This window comes from Leptidea sinapis, chromosome 6, assembly GCF_905404315.1.
Source record: "Leptidea sinapis chromosome 6, ilLepSina1.1, whole genome shotgun sequence".
Lineage (NCBI taxonomy): Eukaryota > Metazoa > Arthropoda > Insecta > Lepidoptera > Pieridae > Leptidea > Leptidea sinapis.
Window position 1 is genome coordinate 4,776,739 of NC_066270.1, and position 27,133 is coordinate 4,803,871.

The 27,133-nt window shown below is 36.8% G+C and overlaps 2 protein-coding genes across 3 annotated transcripts in view; one reads left to right on the forward strand and one right to left on the reverse strand.

Moving 5' to 3' along the window:
- The window catches only part of LOC126964928 (protein CLP1 homolog), a 261,415-nt gene that overhangs the window by 213,108 nt on the left and 21,174 nt on the right, over positions 1 to 27,133 (reverse strand). The gene's annotated exons all lie outside the window — the stretch shown is intronic.
- On the forward strand, positions 1,479 to 26,539 carry LOC126964914 (alanine--tRNA ligase, mitochondrial). 2 transcript variants are annotated; one of them, XM_050808232.1, is made up of 15 exons: positions 1,479 to 1,543; positions 1,631 to 1,852; positions 1,942 to 2,115; positions 2,949 to 3,094; positions 5,324 to 5,479; positions 7,369 to 7,513; positions 8,812 to 8,945; positions 12,307 to 12,610; positions 13,478 to 14,271; positions 14,560 to 14,709; positions 16,582 to 16,708; positions 18,197 to 18,408; positions 21,148 to 21,358; positions 21,891 to 22,010; positions 24,491 to 26,539. In XM_050808232.1, the coding sequence occupies exons 2-15, from the start codon at positions 1,658 to 1,660 to the stop codon at positions 24,614 to 24,616; spliced, it is 2,994 nt and encodes a 997-aa protein (XP_050664189.1). In that variant the 5' UTR covers positions 1,479 to 1,543; positions 1,631 to 1,657; the 3' UTR covers positions 24,617 to 26,539. The 2 variants fall into 2 exon arrangements, with proteins under 2 accessions (XP_050664189.1, XP_050664188.1); XM_050808231.1 differs by having other exon boundaries at positions 1,487 to 1,852.

Sequence of the window (27,133 nt, forward strand, 5' to 3'; positions counted from 1 at the left end):
TTTAATAGATCATTGAGAGTCTAGTTGTTTATTGTACGTTCATAGTTCTTGTCTTCTTCTTCCCATTCCAAAGTCCCTTTTCGAACTGATATAGCTTCAGGGCGTTTACCAAGTATTGATGCAATTTGTTATGTTAATGTGATTCTATGTGGTAAATAAAAATATATTCAATTTCTATTTAGTTTACGACATACGCACGGAGTAGAGATGGGTCAGTATCATAGGTTGTATATCTTTCTTAAATAACATAAAAAGCGACCAAGTGCGAGTCGGACTCGCCCATCAAGGGTTCTTTAGCAGCAAGTAGCATAATATAAAAGTTATATAGAAATGAAAACGATATTAAATTATTTAAATTGAAAAGGCAATAAATCTTTGATCAAAATAATACAGAGCAAATCTCATCATTTATACGTATTAAGAAACAACTACTTGTACTACGAGTAGATCTCGTTCAAACCAATTTTCGTTGGAAGTTTGCATGGTAATGTACATCATATATTTTTTTTAGTTTTATCATTCTCTTCTATTTTAGAACTTACAGGGAGCGGGACACACATTTTACCATTACCAATTTTATTTTTATTTCTAAGTATTACCTCCAAAATTTATAGTTTTTTTTTTCTATTTTTGTGTGAAAATGTTAATGCGGTTCACAGAATACTATTAACAAGGTTCAACAGTATAGAAAAAGTTTATAAGAAAAAGTTAAAGTTTTGGAAAAAAGTGACTGTGACATACACGGACAGACAGACACACATGACGAATCTATAACGGTTCAGTTTTTATATATATGATATAGATTATAATAATGAGCTATAATTATTTTCTAAAAGTACAAACACTTGAAGCGAAACAAAGAATTCGACTAACTTTTGTACTATCGATATGGGTAGGTATAAAAACACCCACCTCAATGCTGTGATCACTTACCCGCACGCACGCAAATCATTACGACCTAGTACCTACATACTTGATTGATTCATATTAATCAAGGTTTAGAGTGCCCGGAACGCGTTGGGTTAAATATTTAAACAAGTTGAAACAGCCTCATGTTGTAAGAGTATGTAGACTCGGATTGTCTTCGAAGATTTAAAAAAACAACACGATATATTTTTGGAAATTGTAATTATTTACATTGTGATGTAGAATGTAAAAACTATTCAATAGGCTCTCCTGTTGATAGGCTCCCCACAAGATGGACCAATAAGATTATCGGTTCATCTTGACCTTGATGGTCAAGATCGCCGGAATAGGTTAGTTAAGGCAGCACAAGACCGTTAGATCTCCATGACGATCGTGTTTTTATCCAGCAGTGGACGTCTTCCGGCTAATGCTAATAAGGCTGGCCAAGACAAAATTGGATACAAAAAAACAAAAACTATGAGGACAACGTCAATTATTGTCAGCAAAGACACTCGACGGTTGACACGACAGATTTGTTTTGACGTTTGAAGTGTTTTGCAAAAAATAAAAAATTGCGAAGTTGCGAACTGAAAAGTGAGAAGTACGAAGTCGAAACTTGAGCGAAACTTACCAAAAAGTTATTTTCAAGTGTTTAATAAAAGTTATTTTAAAATGAATTAAAAATAAAATACTGAAGCTGTTCTAAAATAGCCTTACTTTACAGTTATCAGGCAGGATTTAAACATAAATTATGTTGCGAGTACCGGTTCGGAGTTGTGTTATGAAAAAAGAGCCCCAAAAATGCTTCATGTCCACAAGTGCTGAGATACGTAAAACATTTATTGAATTTTTTACTCAAAAACAAGGGCATAAGTATGTGAAATCTAGTTCGGTTGTGCCATTATGTGACCCTACTGTTCCTTTTGTGAACGCTGGTATGAATCAGGTAGAATATATTTTTACTATTTGAAAGTAACTGTTTTAAGTTGCCTTATGTAACTACATGCCCATATATAAATAATATTTATTCCCCAGTTTAAAGGTGTGTTCCTTGGAATCATAGAACCTCCTTGTGCTAGGGCTGTTAATTCCCAGAAGTGTGTGCGAGTAGGAGGAAAACATAATGATCTGGATTTGGTTGGTGTAGATGGTCATCATCATACATTTTTTGAAATGCTTGGTAACTGGTCATTTGGAAGCTATTACAAGGTAAGGATTATTCATATTTTTGTTAGTAGTTTTTATATTTTGATTTTTTTTCATAAATATTTAAGTCATTATATTATGTCTCTATCTTATCAATATATAAAATGATAGGGGACAGCAGCTGTGCACTTTAAGGAAAAACTACTGGATAGGTTTCAGTTAAGTTTTCTAAGATTTATCCTTAGACACAGTCTTAAAGGCCAGCAACGCTCCTGTGACTCCTCTGGTGTTGCAAGAGATTGTGGGTGGCGGTGATCACTTAACAACAGGTGACCCGTACGCTCATTTGTCCTCCTATTCCATAAAAAAAAAAACAGTCTTGTCTCTTAACCAAAAACTACATTATGATATGTTAAATTAATTTGGAAGTGACCCAGGGTACTAGATTTTTCAGATACATCAAAACCGAAAGTACAGTATGGCACCCTACTCCCTTACCAAGTCCTGACCTTATCTTCTTTATAAGATGGTTTATTTTGCATGGTCTTATAGGTCATTTCAATAGCTTTCTGATACATGCCCTGAAATCATGCTAATTGGATAAATGGAGCAATCTATTGCTACACGTAAAATAATAAGCATTGACAGAATGCTGGATGAGCACCACAATTGCACAAATCTGAGTCATATCACGCGATCAGCGTTTCCCGGAACGGAAAAGATTTAAGAAACAATAATTTTTATAAGCACTACATGCTTCAGTTGTATGTGTATGTGGACAAAGTTGTAGGTAGGTAGGTGGGCTAGTATTATATAAAATTGAAATTATTTGATTTTTAAATTAGTGTCACTGTAAGGAAGAATATGATAGCAATAATTTTTTATGTTTACAACAGAAGGAAGCATGTGAAATGGCGTGGGACCTCCTACTTGGTCCATATAGGCTGAAAGCAGAAAATCTTTTAGTGACATACTTTGCTGGTGATCCAGTGATTGGGCTCACTGAAGACAGAGAATGTAGAGACATATGGAAGTCAATTGGGTTTGTTTTTGCTATAATTTTATTATTTACCAGAAGTAAACATGACAAGAACACTGTTGAATCACACTTAACTTATTGCTTCAATAACATTAAGTAGTCCATACAAACTATTGTACATATATAAGAGAGACCTTTGATCAAATATTGGACACAGCTTTTTTAATAAACTTCCAATGTAATATTTTTTTTCACCAAGAGCCGAGATCCAGCTTCATTATAGACAGTTGCTGCATACCAGAAGCCCATGTTTTGCTACTCTTAAGCTGTGTTATCTTTTTACACTATTTCTCTTGTATATTTGTTTGTTAGTTATCACCAACACACATTGTTATGCCGACAACAGTACTGTCGATGCTGTATACAATCTACAGGTGCTCATGTAAAAATGTATTTAAGGTTTCAACTTCATAGTACACAGATGTCTGGAACAGAAATCTATAAGATTTATGTATATGTTTCGTTTGACGTAAAAGTACAGGCTTCTCACCTCAAAATTGCTCACAAAAAACTTTTGTTGGAGAATACATTACCACACCTGATCAACTGCTCAGTTAAATGGCTGGTGGTGGTAGATGCAACCTCCAACCATATATGTAGTTGAGTTGTCACATTTTTGCTGTGGTGGAGGTTGCATTGCAGTACAGTGATTAGATGGGGGAATGGGTAGGACTAAAATCTCATTGACATTTGAGGCTTCAACAGCTCGGTTTGACACAACTTATATTGTTTCCTTGCTGTATGTTAGAACCTTTGGTTTTGCAGCTTCTGCCATGAGCCTTATCCCCCCTGGCTGGAAAGCCCATTGGGGGTGTCAACGAACTTCCCCCTGGCATTCTAAATTTGAGGTAAATGCGGTGGTTCCTCTGCAGGACTGCTTGTATGATGTCCTTGGGGATGGTGAGTGCCATGATAAATGTCGCCTTGTTCTGCGAAATGCATAGATGTACACGCTCACGTTCTACTATTGCCATTGGGTTCCCCAGTCTCAAACACATACTCAATGAGCACTTGATCTCCATCATGCTCATGTGGTAGACGGATGCGAAAGACTAACTTTGGCATGTCCTTTACATAGATTGTGACCACGAGTCTGCCCACTCGCGGCAGCTCCATATCCGAGCTCATTCTAGTGCTCTACAATGCGCAGGACTGGCCACATATGGAATATTGCTTTCATCTCTGGTTTGGCGCACCCTAGTATTATTTTTAATTATTTGACAATGCAACACAGAGCTGCTTAAATAGTCGGGGATCCAGTGCTCTGTGAACGGCTAGATCACTTTTCATTGCATAGATAACAATAATAAATAAAATTCTTTATTTCAACCTACAAACGATCATTATAAAATGTGTTAGTAAGAAAATAACTTAAAATCTAGTGTCAAGATTCTTAAAGTCCAAGACTTTGTAGCCTAGGACAGGACCAGTGTCAGCATGATGTATCATACATCATTAATTCAGGTACTGACAATCTAACCTGTGAGAAAATACCCTCAGAATACCATTAGAATACGCACAGTCGCGTAAAAACAATCTACGCGCACCTCAGTAAACATGCCTGTCGCGCTGCAGTAAGTGTCCCTTAGTTTTTGTCGCATGATATCATAATTAACCATATCAAATGCTTTGGAAAAATAGTAGATTTTTTAATAATAGAGCTTCTTTGTGTGTCTTCTACCGCATTTATCACGGGAAGTGCTCCGAAGATGATTCCTGATTCCTTCCGCCGATTTCTACCTTCACATGCTACCAACATGGATACCATATCCACAATCTGGATGTTTGGCAGTATTAATATGCAGTATTCCTCTCATCTCTGGTTTTCTGCATTCCAGTATCAACTCGTATGCAAAGCTGTTGAAATTGGAGAGATTTAGTACTTTGTAAACAGTATGATTTTTATTTTCTACCGCCTTTATGATGAATGATGATACTTTAAAGAGCTGTTTTTCCCGATTCCTGCTTCCTAATTTCACCACATGACATAAACTTATCAATCCCACCATCTGGATTTGTGGCGAACTTTCTACCACATACTACCAACCTTTGGAATTGTATCTTTAAAGAATACAACTACCTGAAAGGCCATCAATCGCTCCTGTGATTCCTTCAGCGTTGGTTGTGTGGGTGGCGTATATCAGGAAACCCATTTGTTCCCCTTTTATCATGGCGGAAATGTAGATTCTTCGCTGATTTGGTTCAATTCTATTAAGAATGTTTTATTTTTAGTGTGCCACCAAGTCGCATAAGGAGTTGTGATGCGAAGGACAACTTTTGGGAGATGGGTGACTGTGGCCCTTGTGGGCCCTGCACCGAGATACATTATGTGAACCAGGACGGATCCCTCACAGAGCTGTGGAATATTGTTTTCATTCAGTGTAATAGGTACAATATAAAATATTATGTTTTATAATATACTTACTATTTATGCGTAAATAATATATATTACGAATTGAGCAAGTTTTAGCGCACAATAAAAGTAGTATACATGAATAGAAGATACTACTACAAACAAAAAATGCATTATGGTACCAAAAAATCTGTAATTATTCCGAGATATTTGGAGATAAAGATCACCTTATTAAGTAGAAAAATGATAATCATTACAATTAATGTGGGTATTTACTTGTGTACAAGCATTCCATTAACTTAAAATAATAGTTCCCAGGATTATTTAAATTGCACAATAAATATAGTAACTACACATTGACCTTTAAATACCTCGGGAACATAATATTTTATGGATCCTGTAATGTTCCTTGTTTCCTCACGAGTGAAACTACTAATCTTTACTATGTAGCAATACCCCCTCAGACGTCCGCACGCAACCAATAGCCGATTAGAACTGACCTTCCGCTGTACTGTGCATTCGTTATATAGCACTCAACGTCACACGGTTAATGTCACTGTCAGTGACAATGATAGTTAACACATACTCAGTTAAGACTAGATGTCAATACACTACAGATACTATAAGACTTGAAATTGTTTGATCGTTTCAGTACTTTCTATCCACATATATACCACTTTAATTGTGCGTGTGAACTGAAAAAAAAATGGTTAATATGTCCACAAAGGGTCTTACACTCTATATTTAGACGTAGCTTGGAAACAACTCTAACGATTTCGATAAAATTTTGTATTTATAAAATGGTGGAAGATTCAATGAGAGAAAATAATGTTTGAGACAAAACCTGAATATCAAATATTCGATTTGTTTTTAAATGCTTGAATTATGATGTTATTAAGTTGTACGTCTGCACATATATAGAGTGAATGTGGATCAAAATTTGGAAAAGTTGGTCCAAACTATTCCATCTGGTATTCCATACTACCTGACTACAACTAGTTACTCCATGATGGAACTTCATTTTTACATTATACCAATAAAATTGTCGTAATCGTATACTAATAAATGGAGAGTCGTTTTTTTCTTCGTTTACACTGTGAAAACTACTGAACCGATCGAAATAATACTTATACCTTAAGATGTAGCGTGTTTCGGAGAAGGTTTTAGTACATGTCACGTAGGTTGCTGTTGTTGTTGGATAAGAATGGCAAACAGTTTCTTAGCACTTCTTCTCTTTAAAATTCAATCTTCTCCGAAGTTGTGGTAAAATATGATAACATGTATAACTTTTGACATTCATGATTCAAATTCAAAAACACTTTATTCATGTATGTCACGGAAATGACACTTATGAATGTCAAAAAAATATATAAAAATATTGTTTCTTATTGAATTTACCGCTACTTCGTAAAGGGTTGAGCTAATGAGAAGAAGTAGCAAGAAACTCATTGCCACTCTTTTAAGTCAAGATTTAAATTTTGATTTGTAAAAAACAAATCATTTCAATTACAATACCATAAATATCAATCAATCAATCCACACATACCATAAATAAATAGAGGCATTATGAGAGCATTTCATAAAATAAAATATGTAATAACTTTAACTGTAAAGGAAATAATAATAATAAAAAACACATCAAGCAGACCTCCCGGTAACAAGATCATCCAGCCACCACGAATAGCACCCGTTCACGAGCATGACGCATTGACCAGCCATCGCATCCCTCGACCGTATTTTAGGGAAGGGAACGACCCGTCTCACGTTGTCGCCACAAGCGAGCATGACGATACCTGTCACGAGAAATCTACCGAAAAACAAAACAATTCAAGTTTATCTACATATTATGCAATACTTACTATTAACTAAATGTATTTTTTTTTAACTGAATGTATAATTCTGATTTGTTTTATTATAATTGCAGGGACGCTTCAGGTAAAGTGGTAGGGCTTCGCCGACAGCACGTGGACACCGGCATGGGGCTTGAGCGAATGTCGGCGCTGCTGCAGGGCGTACCCTCCAATTACGACACCGACTTGTTCGTTCCAATCATCACAGCCATACAGAAGGTAATTTGCATATTGAAGGTACATTGAAAAAAAATAGGATTAGAACTGCCTTTGGAAATAATCTAATGACAGTTGTCTCTTGCGCCGCAAATAACAAATTGTCACCGAGTTCGCACGCAAATCGCATAATACCAATAATGTACGCTTAATATAATAGTAAATTGTTACAATATCAGTGGTCAACGACCTAATCGCCTCGCATTAAGTTCTCGGTGTAACGCAACGCAAAATCCTTTTCTTACACACGCCGAGAGGAAGTAACACGCACCTTAGCACCAGGAGAGGACTTGCGGAAGCCCCCTCCTCGCATCGTTTTCCTCATTACTGAGGGTCGTGAGCCCGCTTCATTAGTTTCTCCCGTACGATTCCCCTCCATCTGCTGCCTTATGAAGGGCATCATGGAAGTTGATGTTTAGAGCAGATCGTATTTGGTCCGACCATCTCGTGGGACTGCGTCCTCTGGGACGCTTGCCATCTACCTTGCCTGTCACCATCAACTGTTCCAGATTATGACCCTCTTTACGAGCAATATGTCCAAAGAATTCCAGCATCCTACGAAGGCGTATTGTGGAAAGTCGGCGGGCCTTTTTCAGTGTCCAGGTTCCGGCACCATAACTAAATATGGAGAAAACTAGCGAAGTCACTAATTTGGTTTTAGTTTTTCACGTGATGTGAGGAGGAGGCCCCCAGCTGCAGAATTTTGGAACAAATAAAAGTGTATGGCAGTTAAAACTAATGAATTGCTTATACACGTTGATTTTAATACCTTACTGTTGCGATGAAATTCCACTTCATCCTGTATCTTCTGCAGTCTCTATCACGAATGTCAGAACAAGGGAAAATCAAATATGGTGATTTTCGTCTCTTAAGTCCATCATCGTACTCACACCTCGTCAAGTACAATGCTCAATAGAAAAGTGTTCAGCACCAAGATACTCAACGGTCTTCTATCTGCGGTCCAGGTCTATATGATACGGGTATTTAGCTTCAGAAAACGCATCTACTTAAAAGGTGTAGCTGCTGTTATTATTCCTCTGGTGATCTGGTTTAAAAACCATCATCTAATCAACAGGTGTGGAATGAGCTTCCTTGTGCGGTGTTTCCGGAACGATACGACATGGGTACCTTCAAAAAAAGCGTGTACACCTTCCTTAAAGGCCGGCAACGCTCTTGTGATTCCTCTGGTGTTGCAAGAGAATGTGGTCGGCGGTGATCACTTAACACCAGGTAACCCGTACGCTCGTTTGTCCTCCTATGCCATAAAAAAAAAGTAAATATAATAATTTTTGACGTTTCAGAACAGTAAAGGCGTAGATCCATATAGAGGAAGCTATAAAGATGATGCGATATTGGACCAGGCGTACAGGAGACTGGCTGACCACAGCAGGATGATAAGTGTGTGTCTAGCTGATGGGGTGTTCCCGGCTACCAGGTAAATATGATTACAAGCCGAGGAATTTCGGCAATATTCGTTTACCGGATGGTATAGGTTCCCAGGTTGTTGATTCTTCTGGAAAAGGACAAACGAGCGAACGGGTCACCGGGTGATAAGTATACGCGCTTCTTTTGAAGGTACCCATGTCGTATCGTCGCGGAAACACCACACAAGGAAGCTCATTGCATAGCATTGTAATACGTGGAAGTAAATTCCTTGAAAACCGCAATGTGGAGGACTGCTACATATCCAGATGGTGGGGATGATATTCTTATTTGTGACGGGTCGTGCGAAAGTGGAATTCGGCGGCAGGAATTAGTTGAAACAGCTTTTCGAAACACTCCCCGTGATAAAAACGATAGAAGAGACACAATGAAGCGACGTCTCTACGCAACGAAAGGTGATCGAGCCGCTCGCAGAGCACTGGGTCACCATATTGGTTAGCCATTTCCACAGTTAATTCATGTATAAGCCAGGGTCTTACTATATAATATTTACTTATAATGCCTACTACTGGGCTAAGTCGAGTTAGCGAGTCTTTTGTGGGGCGATGTATATGCTTTTACAACAGGATCCCAGAAAATGTTCAAAACAAAAGTATTACGTTATTCAAAAGAGTTGTTAAAAAACGTTTGTGTGGTAAAGGTTACTATAACATAAATGACTTTCTTAATGATACCACAGATTGGGAATGGTGCGACCGCCCTCAAGCTGTTAAATAATAAGTTTAATTGTACAATATTACTTTGTAAATGTTACTTTAATTGTAAAACAAATTTCTGATGAAAACAAAAAGCCCGCTGAGTTTGTTGCGCCCATTCTTCTTAGGCCGGAGGCATTCATTTTGGAATGGGTGGTAGTTTTTTTTTGACTTTCAATAAGTGATGTCACATCCTATTTTGAATAAAAATATTTGAATTTGATTTAACAAAAGATACCAAGCATAAGCTTTAAGATCTAGGTTACTACAAAACCGAAATAAAACTAATTTACCAATTTTGCATAGGACAAATGAGTGTATGGGTCATCTGATGGTTTGTCATCACCACAGTAGATACTCTATTGTATCACCAGATAAATCACAATTATCTGTGTTTATATTTTTATTTTTTTTTAATTTAATAATTACACTTTGATCTTATAAATATATCTTGCCAAACTATAACAGTTTGTTGGCAAGATACTGCATGTAGCATTGAACAACAGTTAGTGAGAGTTATTCATTGCTATTCAACAGCGCATTTATTCATTCTAAATTTAACTGCATTTTTCTGTGTGGAAGTGAAAACTCCTTCACGAGCGCTGAACACTTTAATATATGTGTATTGAATGGGACTTAGCCGTCACGCTGGGATACGAAACTCGTTCGGGCATAGTCCAGTCGAGTGCAACCAGTTAGAGAAATATTTACTACAGTAATTTTTATATTCAATTTCATATATTTTTATTCAAAATAGGATTTAAAATCACTTATGGAACGTCAAAAGCTACCGCTAATTCCAAAATTTATACCTCAGACCTGATAATAAAGGTCGCAAGAAACTCATCGTATTTTTTTTTATAAAATTTCATCACAACATAATTTATTATTAAATAGCCTGATGGTCCAATCCCTAACCGTGGTATCATATAGAAAGTAAACAATTTTAATATTATAATTAAAATTGTTTTATTTCATGTTAATAATCTCGCCTTAGTTGGATTTCTTACTTTTGTTGTGTTAGGTAGACAACGTTTGTATTACGAGGGCGGCACTGAAAATTTCGGGAATCAAGGAAGTGACACAACATTACTATTTAAAAATGTATTTATTGCTTTTCGAAGTATTCTCCGCGAAATTTGACACATTTTTCCATACGATGGAACCAATCATTGAAGCAACCATTCCATTCGGAAGTTGGGGTCTCCAAAATGGCCGTTTTGTAGGCGTCCACAGCTTCTTTAGGTGATGAAAATCTCTGACCACGCAATTTATTCTTTATTTTAGGGAAAGTATAGAAATCATTAGGGCTAAGGTCGGGGCTGTACGGCGGATGGTCTAATAATTCTATGTGTTCTTGCTCTAAAAACTTTTTTGTTCTGTGCGCGGTGTGAGAACTTGCATGGTCGTGATGGAGAATGATGCGGCGGGTACAGTTCTCTTTACGGAGTTCAGAAACGACCTGTGGCAAACAAATGCTAACATACCATTCTGCATTAACCGTTCTTTGTCCCTCAAGAGGAATAGTCTCAACATGGCCGGTTTCGGAGACAAACGTGGCCACCATTTTTTTGCAACAATCCGTGAACGAACAATTTACCTGATACGATGTTGTATACAGCATTTGAGGATCCTGCGTGGAATCTTTCGAGAGTTCTGACGCACCAAGTAACACGAGCCGTTTTTTGCTCTTCACAGAGCAAATGCGGTATCCACCGGGAAAACAACTTTTTTACACCTAATTCTTCATGCAAGATTATTTGTATTTGACACATGCCAATGTCTAAAGTTGCCTGAATTTCGCGGTATGTCACATGTCGATCTTCCTCAATCAGCTTACGCCCAGCATCAACGTTTTCTTTGGTGACTGCAGTTTTTGGTCGACCTTGACGGGGATCATCACCGAGCTTGACACGTCCACGTTGAAATTCAGCAAAACAGCGATAAATTGTGGTTTTGAATGGGGCTTTATCACCAAATGCAGAAATCATCCGGTCAACATACTGTTTTTGTGTTAAACCACTTCGAAAGTCATAATAAATCATCGCTCTAAAATTTTCTCGAGTTAATTCCATTTTCTCAACGACTAAACAAGTTTGACAAGACCTTGTGACAAGACCGAGAATCTTTTTTTAAATAAATAAATGGTATTCGATTTTTAAAACCAAGGAGTTTTCAATTAAAAAGATTTTAATATGACAGGAACAGTGGAAATATTAAATTCCCGATACTTTTAGTGCAGCCTATGTAGAGATAAAGAGAAAAGTATGAACCGTCGCCCATAAACATATTATTTTGCACTAACAGTTCCTTTTTTTACTCATTAATTGTATTGGTCTTAGATAATTTATACGTCTAAACCTTAGACTGCTGTGACTGACCTGTGACAGATGTGAAAACGACGAAAAAAATTGAGGTTAACTGTTACCATCTATTTTGAGTAATGCAGGCACACTAACACAAAGTGACATACAAATCGCGAGTGTTAGACGTAGCTTGTCACGCACATTAAAGTACCTGACCTGTTTTCATTGGTTGTGTAGAAGCAAGGGGCTAGTATTGGTAAATTTTGTGTGCTTGTGTAGTTTTGGTCAATTCTTGGTAAAATGTTGATAAATAGCTGAAAAATCTAGATTGAATGAATTGAATTTCTTCCAGCATCAATCTCAAACAAATAATGCGCCAATCGTTCAGAATATGTTCCGAGGTGTTCCACCAACCAAATCTCATGAACATCCTCTATGACCAAGTGGCTCGCACTCTTGGAGAGACATATCCCGAGTTGGTGGTTAAAGAAAAAGATGCAAAATTGATTCTGGCTCATGAGAGGGACAGTTATGCGAAGCTCAGGTCCAACTTGGCGAAGAAGTGGAAAGATTTGGTTAAGACTAATCCGGAGGTTGAAGCTCTTTCCGACATTGAACTGCCTGGTTTCCCCCTTGGATACAGGGAACTAAAAGAGGTAACTGATCTTAATTTCGACTAAAATTTTCTTATAATATTTGTAACAAACAACATTCTTAAAACTTTACCTATTTATAACACTTTTAACAAACACAATTCATATATTGGATGCAGAAATACTCTATTGATTGAAAAAAGTGGCCGTTGAGTTTCTTGTATGTTCTTCTCACGACCTTTACTTTTTCCGAACTTTGGCAGATTCAGTAATTTAAAAGAAATATTTATAGTGACGATTTAAATGCGCTTAGTTTGAGCCTAATTGAATAAAGTTCATTTAACTTAGACCTATGAATGAATCGTTGTTTTGAAACTTGCATTGAAAGACAGAAGAGAGAATTAGAACTGTCTCACAGAATAACAAACTTTCGAATCTTTTGGACTTTATTTGTTCGGATGGTCCTTTGGGTATTTTCATTATTTCTGGTCTTTTAAACCATCCCCGAATGGAAAATAAAGAAAGTAATAGAAGAAATTCAAATCGGTCAAACCGCTTCATATTTTTAGATTGTCTAACAAAGAGTAATTGATTGCATTAATACTTGCTTAAGCAATTGTGTCTTCTCTTATGTCTTAAAGCCAAAATTCAGATTCATCATCATCGTCAGTCGGTAGACGTCCACTGCTGGACAATCCACGACGATCGATCTTCAGCTGCCCTCATCCAACGTATTCCGGCGATCTTGACCAGATCGTCGGTCCATCTTGTGGCCTACCAACACTGCGTCTTCCGGTACGTGGTCGCCATTCGAGGACTTTTTCGCTTCACCGGCCATCTGTCCGTCGAGCTATGTGGCCTGCCCACTGCCACGATTTGAATGTAAAGCTTTACAGTTTTTGTGAAGTTTATATTTAAAATTTATTACAGGCCATGAATAAACATAAATCCAACACAATTCCTGGAGAACTCGTATTCAAGCTGTATGACACTCATGGATTCCAAGAGGAAACTATTGAACGCATCGCAAAACTTAACAATTATGATATCGACAAGACAACTTTCTGGAAACTCCTGTCGCAACACAAAACCAGACACAAAACATCCTTTAAGGAGCAAACGACAAAAAAAGGAGTGTTATTCGATCAAGCTGTTGAAACTCTGATTAAAAATGGCTACAAATCTACCAATGGTAGTCCGAAATACGATTATGTAGTCAATGATAATATTGTTTTCAAACCTTTAAAGACTAAACTGATAGCCATATTGAATGAGGACACCGAATGGATTGATTATCTAGACGCATGTGAAAATAGACCGTATTATTTAGTCACAGAGAGCACAAATTTCTATACAGAAGCCGGTGGCCAGGTGGCCGATACTGGTCTTATAACCTACAAAGACATTAAATTTAATGTTGATAGTGTATTTAAAATTCGAGACTTTGTCTTCCATAAGGGTTGTTTCAAACTGTGTAATGATAAAAACTATATAAATAATAATAGTGAAGTTTTGTTAAGTGTTGATAGTGATAGAAGAATGTCAATCATGAGAAATCATACTGGTGTACATTTGTTGAACGCTGCAATAAGGAAGGTGCTGCCATCTAGTGTTGTGTACCAAACGGGTTCCAGTGTTAACGAAACGGGGTTCTCGTTGACTCTGGCAGTTTACGGTGATAAGTTGTCACATAAGGTTGTGATTGACGCACAGAAATTAGTTAGGTAAGTCATTTAATAGATTTAATTAAAATATTTTGATTGAAAATAGAATTTTAAATCTTTATTGAACGTCAAAAACTACCACTTATTCGAAAATGTACGCTTCTTCTTCTTTTTCTTCTTCCCACGGGCGTTTTCTTCAACTCGACGTCATATGCGCCTATCAGCGGACTTCTTCAATTTTATTTGGTGGTAAACATATCTTTCTTTGGGGTTCAATACTCACAAAAATACATAATCTTTAAAACAAATAAAATATATATATAAAGTCTCTTTTCAATGTGTCCACAGGGAATCAATAAAGACCAATGCGCCGTTGAAAACACGTATCATCGAAAGCACCCATCTATCATCAGACCCGTCCATCGTTACTATACCTGGAGAGACCTACCCGGAGACTGGACTAAGATTAGTCACGTGCCTGCCGCCACTTGTTTCAAAGTTTGTGTTACATTTACAGTTTGTTTGCTTATTGAAGAGTTTATTAAAATAACATTTTTACTTAATGTACCTAATTGCATATTAACACTGTCTTATACCAGAATACCATTTTTTTTCATTTTTGCTAGAATATTGTGTTCTGCAACGTTTCTATTATCCGAAACGGCAGGACCTATTTTGTTGGGACTATCTAGTTGAATTAATTTTTGAGGTCCCGGTATTTCAGCCCTGTAACAAGAATTGTGGACGCGGATTGACTGGCGAATGTATATGAGTGTTAAATTAAGTTAATGTACATTTGTTATAGAACCAATATGTTTAAGTGTTCCGCGAAAACCAATATCATCATCACGAATAAAGTCGCATGGAGCCGCCGATTCTCGTAAACGATAAATATAAATTTTAAATTGAATGAAAAATTAAATTGAAATGGTAATACCCGGAATGTTATTCCACAATTTAGTTAAACGCAAAGAAAATATCCTTATTAACCGTACTATGGCGGACAGCACACATCCAGATGGCAAGAATGACACCTAAGACTAGCAAAACTGATGTTGTATTTAATTATTGTATTTTTTTACGTTTATTTAAAATAGGGGGATATGTTGGATATACTTTTGTGTACATTTAGTATGCATTGTAGTATATATAATTTTCTAACGGATAAAAGATATTGCATCTTGATATAATTTTGTGGTATCATAATGACGATTTTTGCTTAGCATATATGAATATAATCATTTATCTCTGTGCTCGTTCAATGCCTAAAAATTTAGTTTAAAAAGTTCCCCCATGATTCTTATAAAATATAGAAGAATGGATTGTATCCGAGATAAATATACGTACTTAATTTGTTTTATATCCTAATCAATTACGTAGGCGCTTGAAAATCCAGATTAGTTTTCTTGCTCTGTTTGCAACAATATTTAAGTGATGATACCAAGATAGATTTTGTTAGAATTGAGTTGAGTAGAATATTTTATGGAAAATGTAATATAATTTGTTTTCGTTAGATTTAAAGTAAGCAAATTAATTTTAAGCCAGTTATGTACCAAGGCAGTCCTTTCTCCGAAGAAGAAAAACCCACCGTCGTTGATATACATTAAGAATAGCGTGAGTCTGAAAACACTACCCTGAGGAATACCGTAAGATGTGGCATTTCTAAGAGAACTAAAAAAGTCACTATTATTTTTTAAACGTTGAGTCCAATTATGAAGATAATCCGTCAGTAATTTTAAAAGGTTACCCGTTACACCAATTCATTTTTTTTAAATTTTACGCCAAAGTATGGAAACAGAAACGGTGCCAAAAGCCTGTTTTGAGTCTGAGCCTGAGTATTTTTATTCCTGTCCATATATTTTGTTGTCTCTTGAGTAAGATTTTGAATAAGATCCTCAGTGCTGACACCCTCACGAAACCCACACCGGGATGCGTATGTATTTTAGTACTTAATTATTCTGGTATTTATTATTTTTTCTAATATTTTAGAGATAACTGTTAAAACGGAAATTGGCATAGACTAGATGTAGTATGGCTTGAACCCATATTTAACCTGATATATTAAACTATATATTTAATACGATATACTTACATAAGTACAAATTGTAAACATCCATGACTTGAAAGCAAACATCCATATTCATCACACAATTGTTTGCACCCATCGAGATTCGAACCCGGGAATTCTAGCTAAGCGGATAGTGACCCTATCACTAACCATTGGGCTATATGGGTCGTCAACACAAACGTTCCATAACAATTGTTAAATTCAAATTTGAATGCCGTAACAATATTCATTAATGTATAAGTAAGACTTGGAAAAATTAGTAAGTACATATTCATATTAAAGTTTTTCTATTATCTATATAGGGAGCTGTGTTGCGGTAGTCACGTGCCCTCAACCGGTTTGGTAGAAGAAATAGTAGTGACGCGAGTGCGAGGAGCCGGCACGCAAGCGCCAGTCCTGTATGCGGCGACCGGCTCGCGCGCGCTGCAGGTGATACCATCACATATTAGGGATTGCTTATGAAGGCATAAAAAGGCATTTATTTTCTCAAAATTCATTCCTTTAGAATTCCTTTTGATGTCACTTCCAATATACTAGATACTACTACCGCTTCGGAAACAAATGGCGCTCTGAGAAACGGTGCAAGAAACTCTCCCAGTATTCTTTTTTTTGCGCTTTTTTCCGACTTTTAGCGACGCGTCGCCACGATATAGCGTGGCTTTTGTAACATGAAGCAAGTTATCACCTGACCATTTTCATAGTAATACCGTCAGAAGCTAGTATAAAATATAATAGTTGGTAAGTTGGCGGAAACATATCTGCCACCAACTAGCAGGTTAGAAACTCAGGCTATCAGAGATCCTGTCGAAAAAAATCCATTTATGCATATTACCTGTACAAGATAATCTGCCAAGCATCGCGCGACGGCTTACACTTTATTTTAAAGTTAAATATATTTATTTAATCGAAGTATTTATCCTCGTGATGTATTCATTTCAGCCATTTCACGGAAAGATCATTAATGTCTTTGCGGTCTTTACTCTCTGTGAAAAAATTTTCCAAATCGTCTAAAAATTGTAGTGTGTCATTGATTTTTATCACTTTTCTATGAGAAGTTTCGCTTAAGGGCATTATTGCGTCGTTTAACCTGGAGTCAGCTATTGCAAGGTTCGCTTGCGATGAATCCATTTTTCATGACACGTTACAAAACCCCTTCATATTTGCACCGATGCAACATGGCAAGGCAAACTTCAACGCGTGCCTCTCTCTGTAGGTTAAGTACTTGAATCATAAATGGGGCCAGTTTTCAAGATTTTTATGTTACAAAAAAGCGCGTACTCCTCGTTTTATAAGAGGAGGCAAACGGGCTAGAGACTCACGTGATGAGAAGTGTAAACCGCTCGTGGAAAAGCCAAGAGATGCGTTCCTGGCCTTCGGTTGGTTCGATTCCTGAGTCGTATCGGTTCGGGAAAACTGCAGTGGGTAATTGACTTCACAAAGTGTCTGTGCGAGGCAAGAGGTTCCTCGCATAACGCGTGGTTGTGGAATACCAGACGTCAACATGTTGCGATATCCTCCCTAATTTATTCTCCTGCAAAACCCCCCGTGGGGTGTCTTAAAACACCTTCACTCAAAGCAGAGGACGTGCCATGCCTGGACCCTCTGAGGATCCTACGCCTTCTAAAAGTAATAGGTCTCGAGGATTTAATTTAAATCTCGGCACAGTAACACGTTTCCTGGTTAGTAGCCTCGATTCTCCTCCTTAACTTTTAAGTTTGAGAGCAGGCGAACTAGCGCAAGTAGGGGGCACATTAGATCCAAAGATTTAAGTGCTTTGTAATCCCCAAATCATAATAATAATACCCCCCGTGTTGCAGGAGAATGTGAGCGGCGGTGATCACTTAGCATCAGGTGACCCGAACGCTAATTTGCCCTTCTATTCCGATACAAAAGAAAATGCTGTAATAAAACTTACAGGTGCGCGAATTATTCTGTCGTGCGGAGAAGTTGTCTCAGGTGATAGAGCTGGCGGATGTGGAGCGAGTCAAACAGGAGGTGGGGCAGATCAAGCGGCACTTGGCTGAGCTGTGTGGGGAGGGGGGAGCGCCCTGGGGGGAGTACGCAAACTGCCTCACACTGCTCGACACGCTGCAGAAGAAAGCTGCGACTAGAAGTGAAGCTGCTTTGGAGTAAGTTGGTGTCATGAACTAGTTTATGAAGCATTTCACGTGAAGTGCGCAGAGAAAATAAAATTCAATTTTATTATATCTTTATCATATCAAAATAAGTAAAATGTACAAAAGCCAGTGTATATTAAGTCCTGGCGGTACAGCATCATAATACTAATATGTTTTACGAACAAAAGAAGTCCATCACACAATTTTTAACATACAGGTAAATTAGAATATTATATAAACAGTAGTGGACCTAGCAGACGTTGTCCTGTACGTCTTAAATTTGAAAAATCGGTCCAGCCTTTAGGAGGATTTCACTAACATACACATGAGGATAATCGTGGACTAAAGCTCTATCAACTTCAATATATTTTACATCCAAATTCGTGCTAAGAGATACTAAGTCCAACCCAAAATAGATGTTGTCCAATTCTCAGACCTACCCAATATGCACACAAAATTTCATGATAATCGGTCAAGCGGTTTCGGCGGATTCGAGTCTAACACGTTACATAGAGAAAATAAGATAAATTTTAACGTGATGCTTAGTTAATATCACGTTTTATATGTAACAAAGTTTCACGGAACCACAACACGCTCAGTGCGACACGTATGTACTTTAATTCATTTATCTCCTAAAGTATTAGAGATCTCATTTCAAAACTTCTAGTGTATTATAAATGAACATTAAGCTATGTTATGAAATAAAAAAATTAAAAAAATTGGTTGAACTTTCTAAAATTCTGATTTAAAAGTTTATTTCTAGTTTTGCATATAAAAAAAATCCAGTTTTATTTTATACTAGCTGACCCGGCAAACGTTGTTTTGCCATATAAAGTATAATTCACGCGATAGTTTTATAAGTAATAAAATATTGCCTATATATATACTGTACATCATTTTGTTCTATTGTCAATAGTTTTTGCAGCGCACGCAAAAATAGGTTTTCGATTTTACACCTTGTGTTACAAAATAGCAATTTTATTACGGATCCCTAATTTTGGTGAAAAAATAAACATAGCCTTATAGCCTTCCTCGATAAATGGACTACCCAACACTGAAAGAATCATTCAAATCGGACCAGTAGTACCAGAGATTAGCGCGTTCAAACAAACAAACACTGCAGCTTTATAATATTAGTATAGATTTAAAAAGAAAAATATATTTTCTATATAAGACGACATATTTTATATTAAAATAAATAAGTTTAATTCGAAAATTTAAAAGAAAAATAAGAATTTCAATAACGACACTTCACATTCCGGCGAGCGACAGGCGACAACTGTCACAAGTCAGTAGTCAGTCAGCCGTTGCCAGTGGTCACCGGCCACGGTGAGTCAGACTACGCCTGCTGACACGATATCTTAACAAATTACAGTTATATTATATTTATAATGCACTATATTTAAACTAAGCTTAACGGCATTTACTTTAATAATAAAGTCATCAAATTGTTTTCTCTAAATGTGAATTTGTAAATTCTTATGAGAAATAAATTCTTTAACCGTTTACAATTCTTTAGAAGCCAACAACTTGACAAAAAACATCATACAAAAAAATATTTTGTGTCCTCATTCATACCTACCAGAAGTAAGCCAAATATGAACAAATTTCAGAACCATACTTTTTTTTCGCTCTTCACTTCACGTGAAATGTCCCTCAATTTACTCCATTGTTTATCGTGGCGCAGTAGAGCCCAATCGAGTGAGCAGGTTTCGAACGATTCATACGTCGATCGAGATGACTTCTTTAGTGTTACCTATTCTTTTATTTCAATACAAAATATTTACATCGCATTTTCTTTGCTGGTTTTATGTAAAGCAAACGATTGCCAAGCAATCCGGCCGATCCTTAATATCTTTTCTCTAAAGTCTAAAGGTAACGAGTGAAATCGTTCTTTGTCTCAGAATTTTAGGTTTGTAAGAAAACTTTGCGGGGTAGAAGATAGGGCGGAGTGTGTGGTTTTTCCCACGATATTTCCTTCGCCGGAAATGCGTCGAAAAAGCAAACATTTATTCGAAAATCAGAAACAATATAAGGCGACACTTCCACGAGTGACTAATATTGCTGTCATGTCATGGAGACCACTGTCGGCTGGGCAATACAATTCAAGCGGCTTTTTCTCCTTTCACAATTCGTTTCGCGGCGCGATAATTTGCGAAGGGAGCGAGTTCACTTTGTAATAAACGCGTGCGCAGAATGTGAATACATCGGCGAAGGTCTGGTTACTTCTTTCAATATGGCGCGGTGCAGCGAAGCAGTGAAGGGAGAGAGCGTGATAGGAGAAGGACAAGGATAGATAGATATTAGCGTGAATATATTTTTCACTCTAATTTAACGTTCGACACGGCGATATACGCGGTGTATTCACAGTACTCGCCACGCTCAAGATGAAAGAACGCGGCTATGTCTAAGATCAGAAGCCATTACCAAGTTGTCTGATACATTAATATTGTTCATTTTTGCGATACTTACACATGTAATCAATAATAATTAATAAATAAGAACTATTGAGGCGACTTATTCCGCTCTTGTCACCTAAATGAACTCTTTTTTTTTCATTAAACGATTCGATTCGAAAGTACGTTTTTCATTAAACGATTCGATTCGAAAGTACGCGCGAGTCGTGTGCATTCGCTGGTTGTTGTAATCGTGGTCTCATGCAGATTACCTATGTGAGTACACGTCGCGATTTATTCGCTTGTGGAAGTGGCGCCTAATGCTAATAGTGTTTTTTTTTTTGTGATGTTGTAGCGGTATAGCGGAGGCGGAAATAAGGGAGGCGGTGGCGGAAAGCGAGCGACTGGGGCGGCGGTTTGTGGTGCACTTCCTGCGGTGTTCGTACCTGATGCCGCACGAGGTGGCCGCGCGTGCCTTGTCAGCCGGCGCGAGATCCACGCAGCAGCCTGCGCTGTTCGTGGGCTGCGCGGGCGGAGTCATCGTCGCCGTGGCCACGGTGCCCCGGGTAAGGGATGCGTAGATCATTAATACATCTAGATATGTCAGCTGTGTAAACGTCGGAAAAAAAGTGTGTGTACTTATGTATGCACGCAAGAAGTTATACTTCTTTGGCCTTACAAAGCAAAAATCCCTAAAATTATTTATTCCTCGTGCTATTCTACGTTTGTAAAAAGAACAATATTGTAAAAATCTTGCAACGATGGCTTTGACAATTAATTATTAAATTCCGAATACGGCTGTACGGGCTTGAACCCTTTGCCTTTGTCACTTTCACAATTTTTTCATAAAGCCGAAAGCCGTAATAGTTATATGTGTATTACTATTGGCGCTATAACAAGAAATAATCAAAAACCAAGATGGCGAATTTCGATTTACAAATGTTAACAGCGCCATCTCTTGTTATATTATCTTTATTAATCTATAACAAAACATATGTGTATTTCGTGTTATACACCTGTTATTGATCATATTTTGACTTCTGAGAGATAGTCTTAAGCATATACCGTTAGTTTTAATGATCTTTTTATGTCTGACAGGAGTGCGTGTCACAGTATTTCACGGCGGGTGCGTGGCTGCGCTGTATCCTGCCCATCTTCAGCGCTGAGCTGGTCTCCGGGGACCAGCTTCTCACGCACGCACAGATGTCCGCCACCAAGGTAAAAATAAAAATTATTGAAATAATAGGGTATTTTGATGGCGTTATTGGGTAGACTAAAAAAGCAAATGTAACTAACCCGTATTTTAGACTTTTTTTTGTAGGAGTAGCCACTGATGTTAAGTGATCCCCGCCGCTCACATCATCATAGAGGAATAACCTAGCCAGCCTATTAGGTTACGCCCTATTTTGTCATTTTAGCGTAGCGATTTTGTGGTGGTTTTAGTAAGAGATGCAATTTTTTGGTTTTTGTTGGACCATATTTAGGCGCTTAGAAATCAAACAACTCATTTCTGATTTCTGACCATCTGAATAGTTTTGAAATAACATCACGGACTGAATGAAGTCCAAATTTTAAGCTATTGATTCAACATACTGATATTATCATTCTCTTGAGTTATTGTTTTAAACAGACAGCGAACCGAAACCGTGGCGAAGCGTTTTCATTTTGTTATGTATAGTATCGTTTGAATCTAGTCACATGGAAAAGCGAAAATAAACCGAATTCGCGGCGAACCGAAAGGCATGTCACGCTAAGACAAAACAAAGGCGAACGCGAAGCAAGGTGTGAGCGAGATAGATGTGTTCGGTTCGCATTCTCCATGCTTTCAGTTCAGTTCGGTTCGCACTTATGTTTGACAATAATATTAGCCTTAATCTAATCTAGCTCTTATCTAAATAGAATAACGTATTATATAAGTATTCAGCAAAAAATAAGGGCCCTCAGAGATACTTACTGCATGATATATATATAGCTCTAGTTCAGTCTGTTACTGTATATTGTATCGCAGTATGGGGTGGTGCTATTATATCAAGATTACTGGAAGTGGAAAGAGCCCAAAGAGCACTTTTAAAGGTTATGCACTTTAAGCGACAACGTTTTTCTACAGAACGCTTGTATCAGCTTTGTAACTTATTAACTGTCAGAAAGTTATATATTGTACAATGTGTTCTAAAATTGCATAAAACAATAACATACAATCCTAATATTGAATACAAGAACGAAGGAAAGATAAAGTTGCCTTTGTTAAAAAACACCATTTAGGACGGAGTTCTATAGCATGCAGTATAAATGTCGTGCGGCATTTCTTTATAATAAAATAAACAAACAGTTACAATTAATAGAAACGCCCATGAATGTAAAATTGCACTGATCACCTGGATACTACCACAAAATTATGATGATACTGAGTTGATCTTACGACACACACACTAACACACACACACACGCACATTTAAAATATTATTAAGTTTTCAAAGTATGTTATTTTAAGGCTAAGAAAGAGCGGAGCCTCCTGGCACAAGCATTCTTTATATGCTTTAAAGGAGGTTCTTGCCACTATTTATTATGGAGAATTTGTTAAAACTAATAAATAATTTTATTATTATTATTAAATACTTAATTGTCTGTGTGCCTCTGGGCAAAGGCCTCCCTGTTCTTCTCCACTCCTCTTTATTTGCAGATAGTCTAATCCAGGTTCTTCCAGCCAAATTCACTATTTCAACTACCCATAATTTCTAATTTGTCTACCTCTATTTCTCTTGCAACCTCTTGGGAACCATTTATATTTTTTTTTTATATAAGAGGGGGCAAACGAACAGGAGGCTCACGGGATGGGGAGAGGTGAGGTAACCGCCCATGGACACCGCAACGTGAGAGTATACTTTTTTCTTGAAGTTCGCTAAGTCTTATCTGTTCGGGAAAACCGCAGCCGGTAATTGATTGGACAAAGTGGCTGTGCGAGGCAAGAAATTTCTAGCAAAACGCGCGGTTGTGGAATGTCAGACGACAACGTGATGCGGATGGCACTTTGCACTTAATGTCCGGTGGTGGAATTCGACCGCTGGAACGAGCTCCAACGAGTACTCCCCGTGATAAATGTAGTGATAGTTTTGCTCTATTTATCTCTCATCATGTGTCCAGCCTATTTCCATTTTACACTCTTTATAGCATAAGTAACATCGGCTGCTCTTGTTTTGTCTCTCAAATGTTTATTACTTATCTTGTTTATTCTCTTTTTGTTGACCATACTTCTTTCCATGGCTCGCTGGCTTACCTTCAACCTATTGCATTGTCCCGGGTTCGAATCTCGGTATGTGCAAGCATTTATATGATGAATATTTATGTTTGTTTCCGAGTCATGGATGTTTAAATGTATTTATTTATGTATGTTTAAGTAAGTATATTGTATTAAACATATCATTGTCTTATAACCCATAATACAGGCTATATATGCTTAACTTGGGTCAAGATAATTTGTGTAAAAAGTGTGTCAATATTATTATTATTGCATTGTGCTGCTGTGAGTGCCCAAGTTTGGCAGCCAGAGGTAAAAATTGGCAATATACACGTGTTAAACAGCTTCTTTTTAATAAGTATGTTTGTCTGTTCGTCTTTTTAGTACCAGAACCTTTTCCTTGCATTTGACAATGGCTCTATTCTTCAAACGTACTCAAATGAACATGTTCTACTTTTATCAGGTGAGCCTGATCAACTGCGAGCAGCTGGTGCAGGACGCGATGAGGGTCGCGGTCAAGTTCGCGCAGGCGCACGGCCGACACACGCTTGACGACGAGCCTCCTCGAGAGACACAGGCCAACACGTAACGACCCAGACATACAGAACATCATTCTTTCAAACAGGAATAATTTAAGTCATCTGTGGCATAATGTTTTTGAAATATTTTTTGTTCTAAAATATTATATAGATTCCATTTCTTCCTTTGTCCCTGCCAATGATTGCACTATCATTAGGAATCGCTTTCGCCTCTTGGTGAACAATAATTTATATTTTTAATGAAAATAAGGGACTAGACGAGCTGATGTTAATTTATACGCCCTGCACATTACAATGCAGTGCCGCTCAGGATACTTGAAAAACCCAAAAATTCTGAGCGGCACTACAATTGCGCTGTTAAATCTCATTTGCCCAGAAATTTCACTACCTACGGCGATGGCGACTAGCCCTTCAGACCGAAACACAATAATGTTTACACATTACTGCTTCACGGCATAGAGCCGTGGCATAAAGTTATGGTCAACGGAGCCTTGCGTGAGTGCGATGCGGGCTACATTATGACTACCATATATGCCCAATAATACCTACATTCTATACAAATGATTTATGTCTTCTTTAGTGTTAATTCCGCCAATATTTGTTTTTAAAACAATTCGACACGTGTTTCGCCTCTACACGAGGCATCCTCAGGACGTGTTGTCGCCAAAATCTGGCACGAGACTAAACTAACTAGGTAACGCCTAAGTCAATATTTTTTTTACCCACAATTTAGCTCGCATCCTGTGCAAAGGAGCCTCCCACTGTTAAATTAATAAGGATTCCAATTCGCTTTCGGGGGCCAGTTATAGAAACTTATCGTTATACAAAAAGACAAGTTGAATCGATTTAACCAAGTAAGTAGGCATAACAAGTTTATATTTGTTTCTATTATAGATCATAATATGATTATCATACTTTCTAGAAAATTAAATTTTGTGTGCATGTAGTTGTCATACAAATGTAAATTTAAATTACTGAATCTAATATATGTTCGTAAAAAGTTGAGCTCGTGTGAAGAACATACAAGAAACTTAACGGCGACTCTTTTCAATCAATACAGTATTTTACAATGGTGTAATATACAAAACAAATTAGTTTGTAAAGTGCTGCATCCAATATATGAATTGTGTTAAAAGCGTTTTAAAAATCAAATATTTTGTAAAAAAAGCAATAAAGAATATACTGTATAAATCTCTTATATATAAAATTCTCGTGTACCGTTTGTTACCAAACTCCTACGAAACGGCTGGAGCGATTAGTATGAAATTTTGTGTGGATATCGGGTAGGTCAGAGAATCGGCCAACATCTATTATTTCAACCCCAAAAAACAAATTTCCAACTTTTTGTTATTCTATCTATATGACAATACAACGTTTGCCGGGTCAGCTAGTATATTGTTTCGGCCTTACAAATAAAATTGACATAAAGCTAATCATAAACCAAAAAAAGAAGAATATGTAAAATGTTTACAAATAGACATTTCGCTTACGAATGGTTTGTTCGGACGTATAACGTTTCCCGCGTTTATTTGCAAGGCAGATTGTCATTCGGAAAACTTCGTGTCGTCAAAGATATTGTAAACATTTTGCATTTTCTTTGTCTATCATTAGTTATAACTTTATACCGAGTGTATTTGTAAGGCCGTATAAATATAGTGTAAGGTATAACTGCTAAAGTTGTCCCCTAAGAGAATTAACACATAACACAGTTTGTTACATTTATATTGCCTTCTTATTTAGATTTCTATGGTACATAAATGTTATTATCAGTAATATAGGAAAGCAGGAAGAATAAACATATTCTGATATCCAATTGGTTTTTATTAATAACAATTTAATGAATATTATGTACGTTGTGTTACGTATATATTAGTTATTACCTAATTTTGTTAAACTTAAGTTTGATGGAAACTAATTAGTTTTAATTTAGTTTAATATTTTTGACTACCTCCGAAAATTATAGTTTAAATTATATTTGTGTAAATAGTAATGTTTCTAGTCAATAAATGAAATTAAACTATTGTATATTTATTTATATCGTTTTATTTATTACCCTATTTATATTTACAATTTTGAAACATACACATCGGAATTGTGTATTGTACAAAACAATACCAAAAACTGGGCGAATAGATAATCAATTGATTTAAAAATACCAACATTGAATGTTGATATCGAATTTTTAAATAAAAAAGTTTATAATAATGAAATAGAAAGAAAAGATAATAATGTTTCTCTTTTTTTGTATTACAAATGGTTGCCTGGAAGAGATCACTACATAGTGATAAAGCCGCCATTTGCACCATATCATGTAATTATGTATGTTAGTAGTTAAGTTATATTTTGTTAATGTGAGGTTAAAAAAGTGTAATAAATAAATGTTTATTATAATTGTGAATTCTTTTCGCCCAGTTTCATATACTACTTAAAAGCTAACAGAAATATACTTACAAACAGATTCAAAGACAAACATTACAGTCTTTTTAATTCGCTTTATTGTTAATAACATCGCCTCACCCCATCACACACTTGAATTACTCTCGCTAATTTGCATATCTTACTTAATA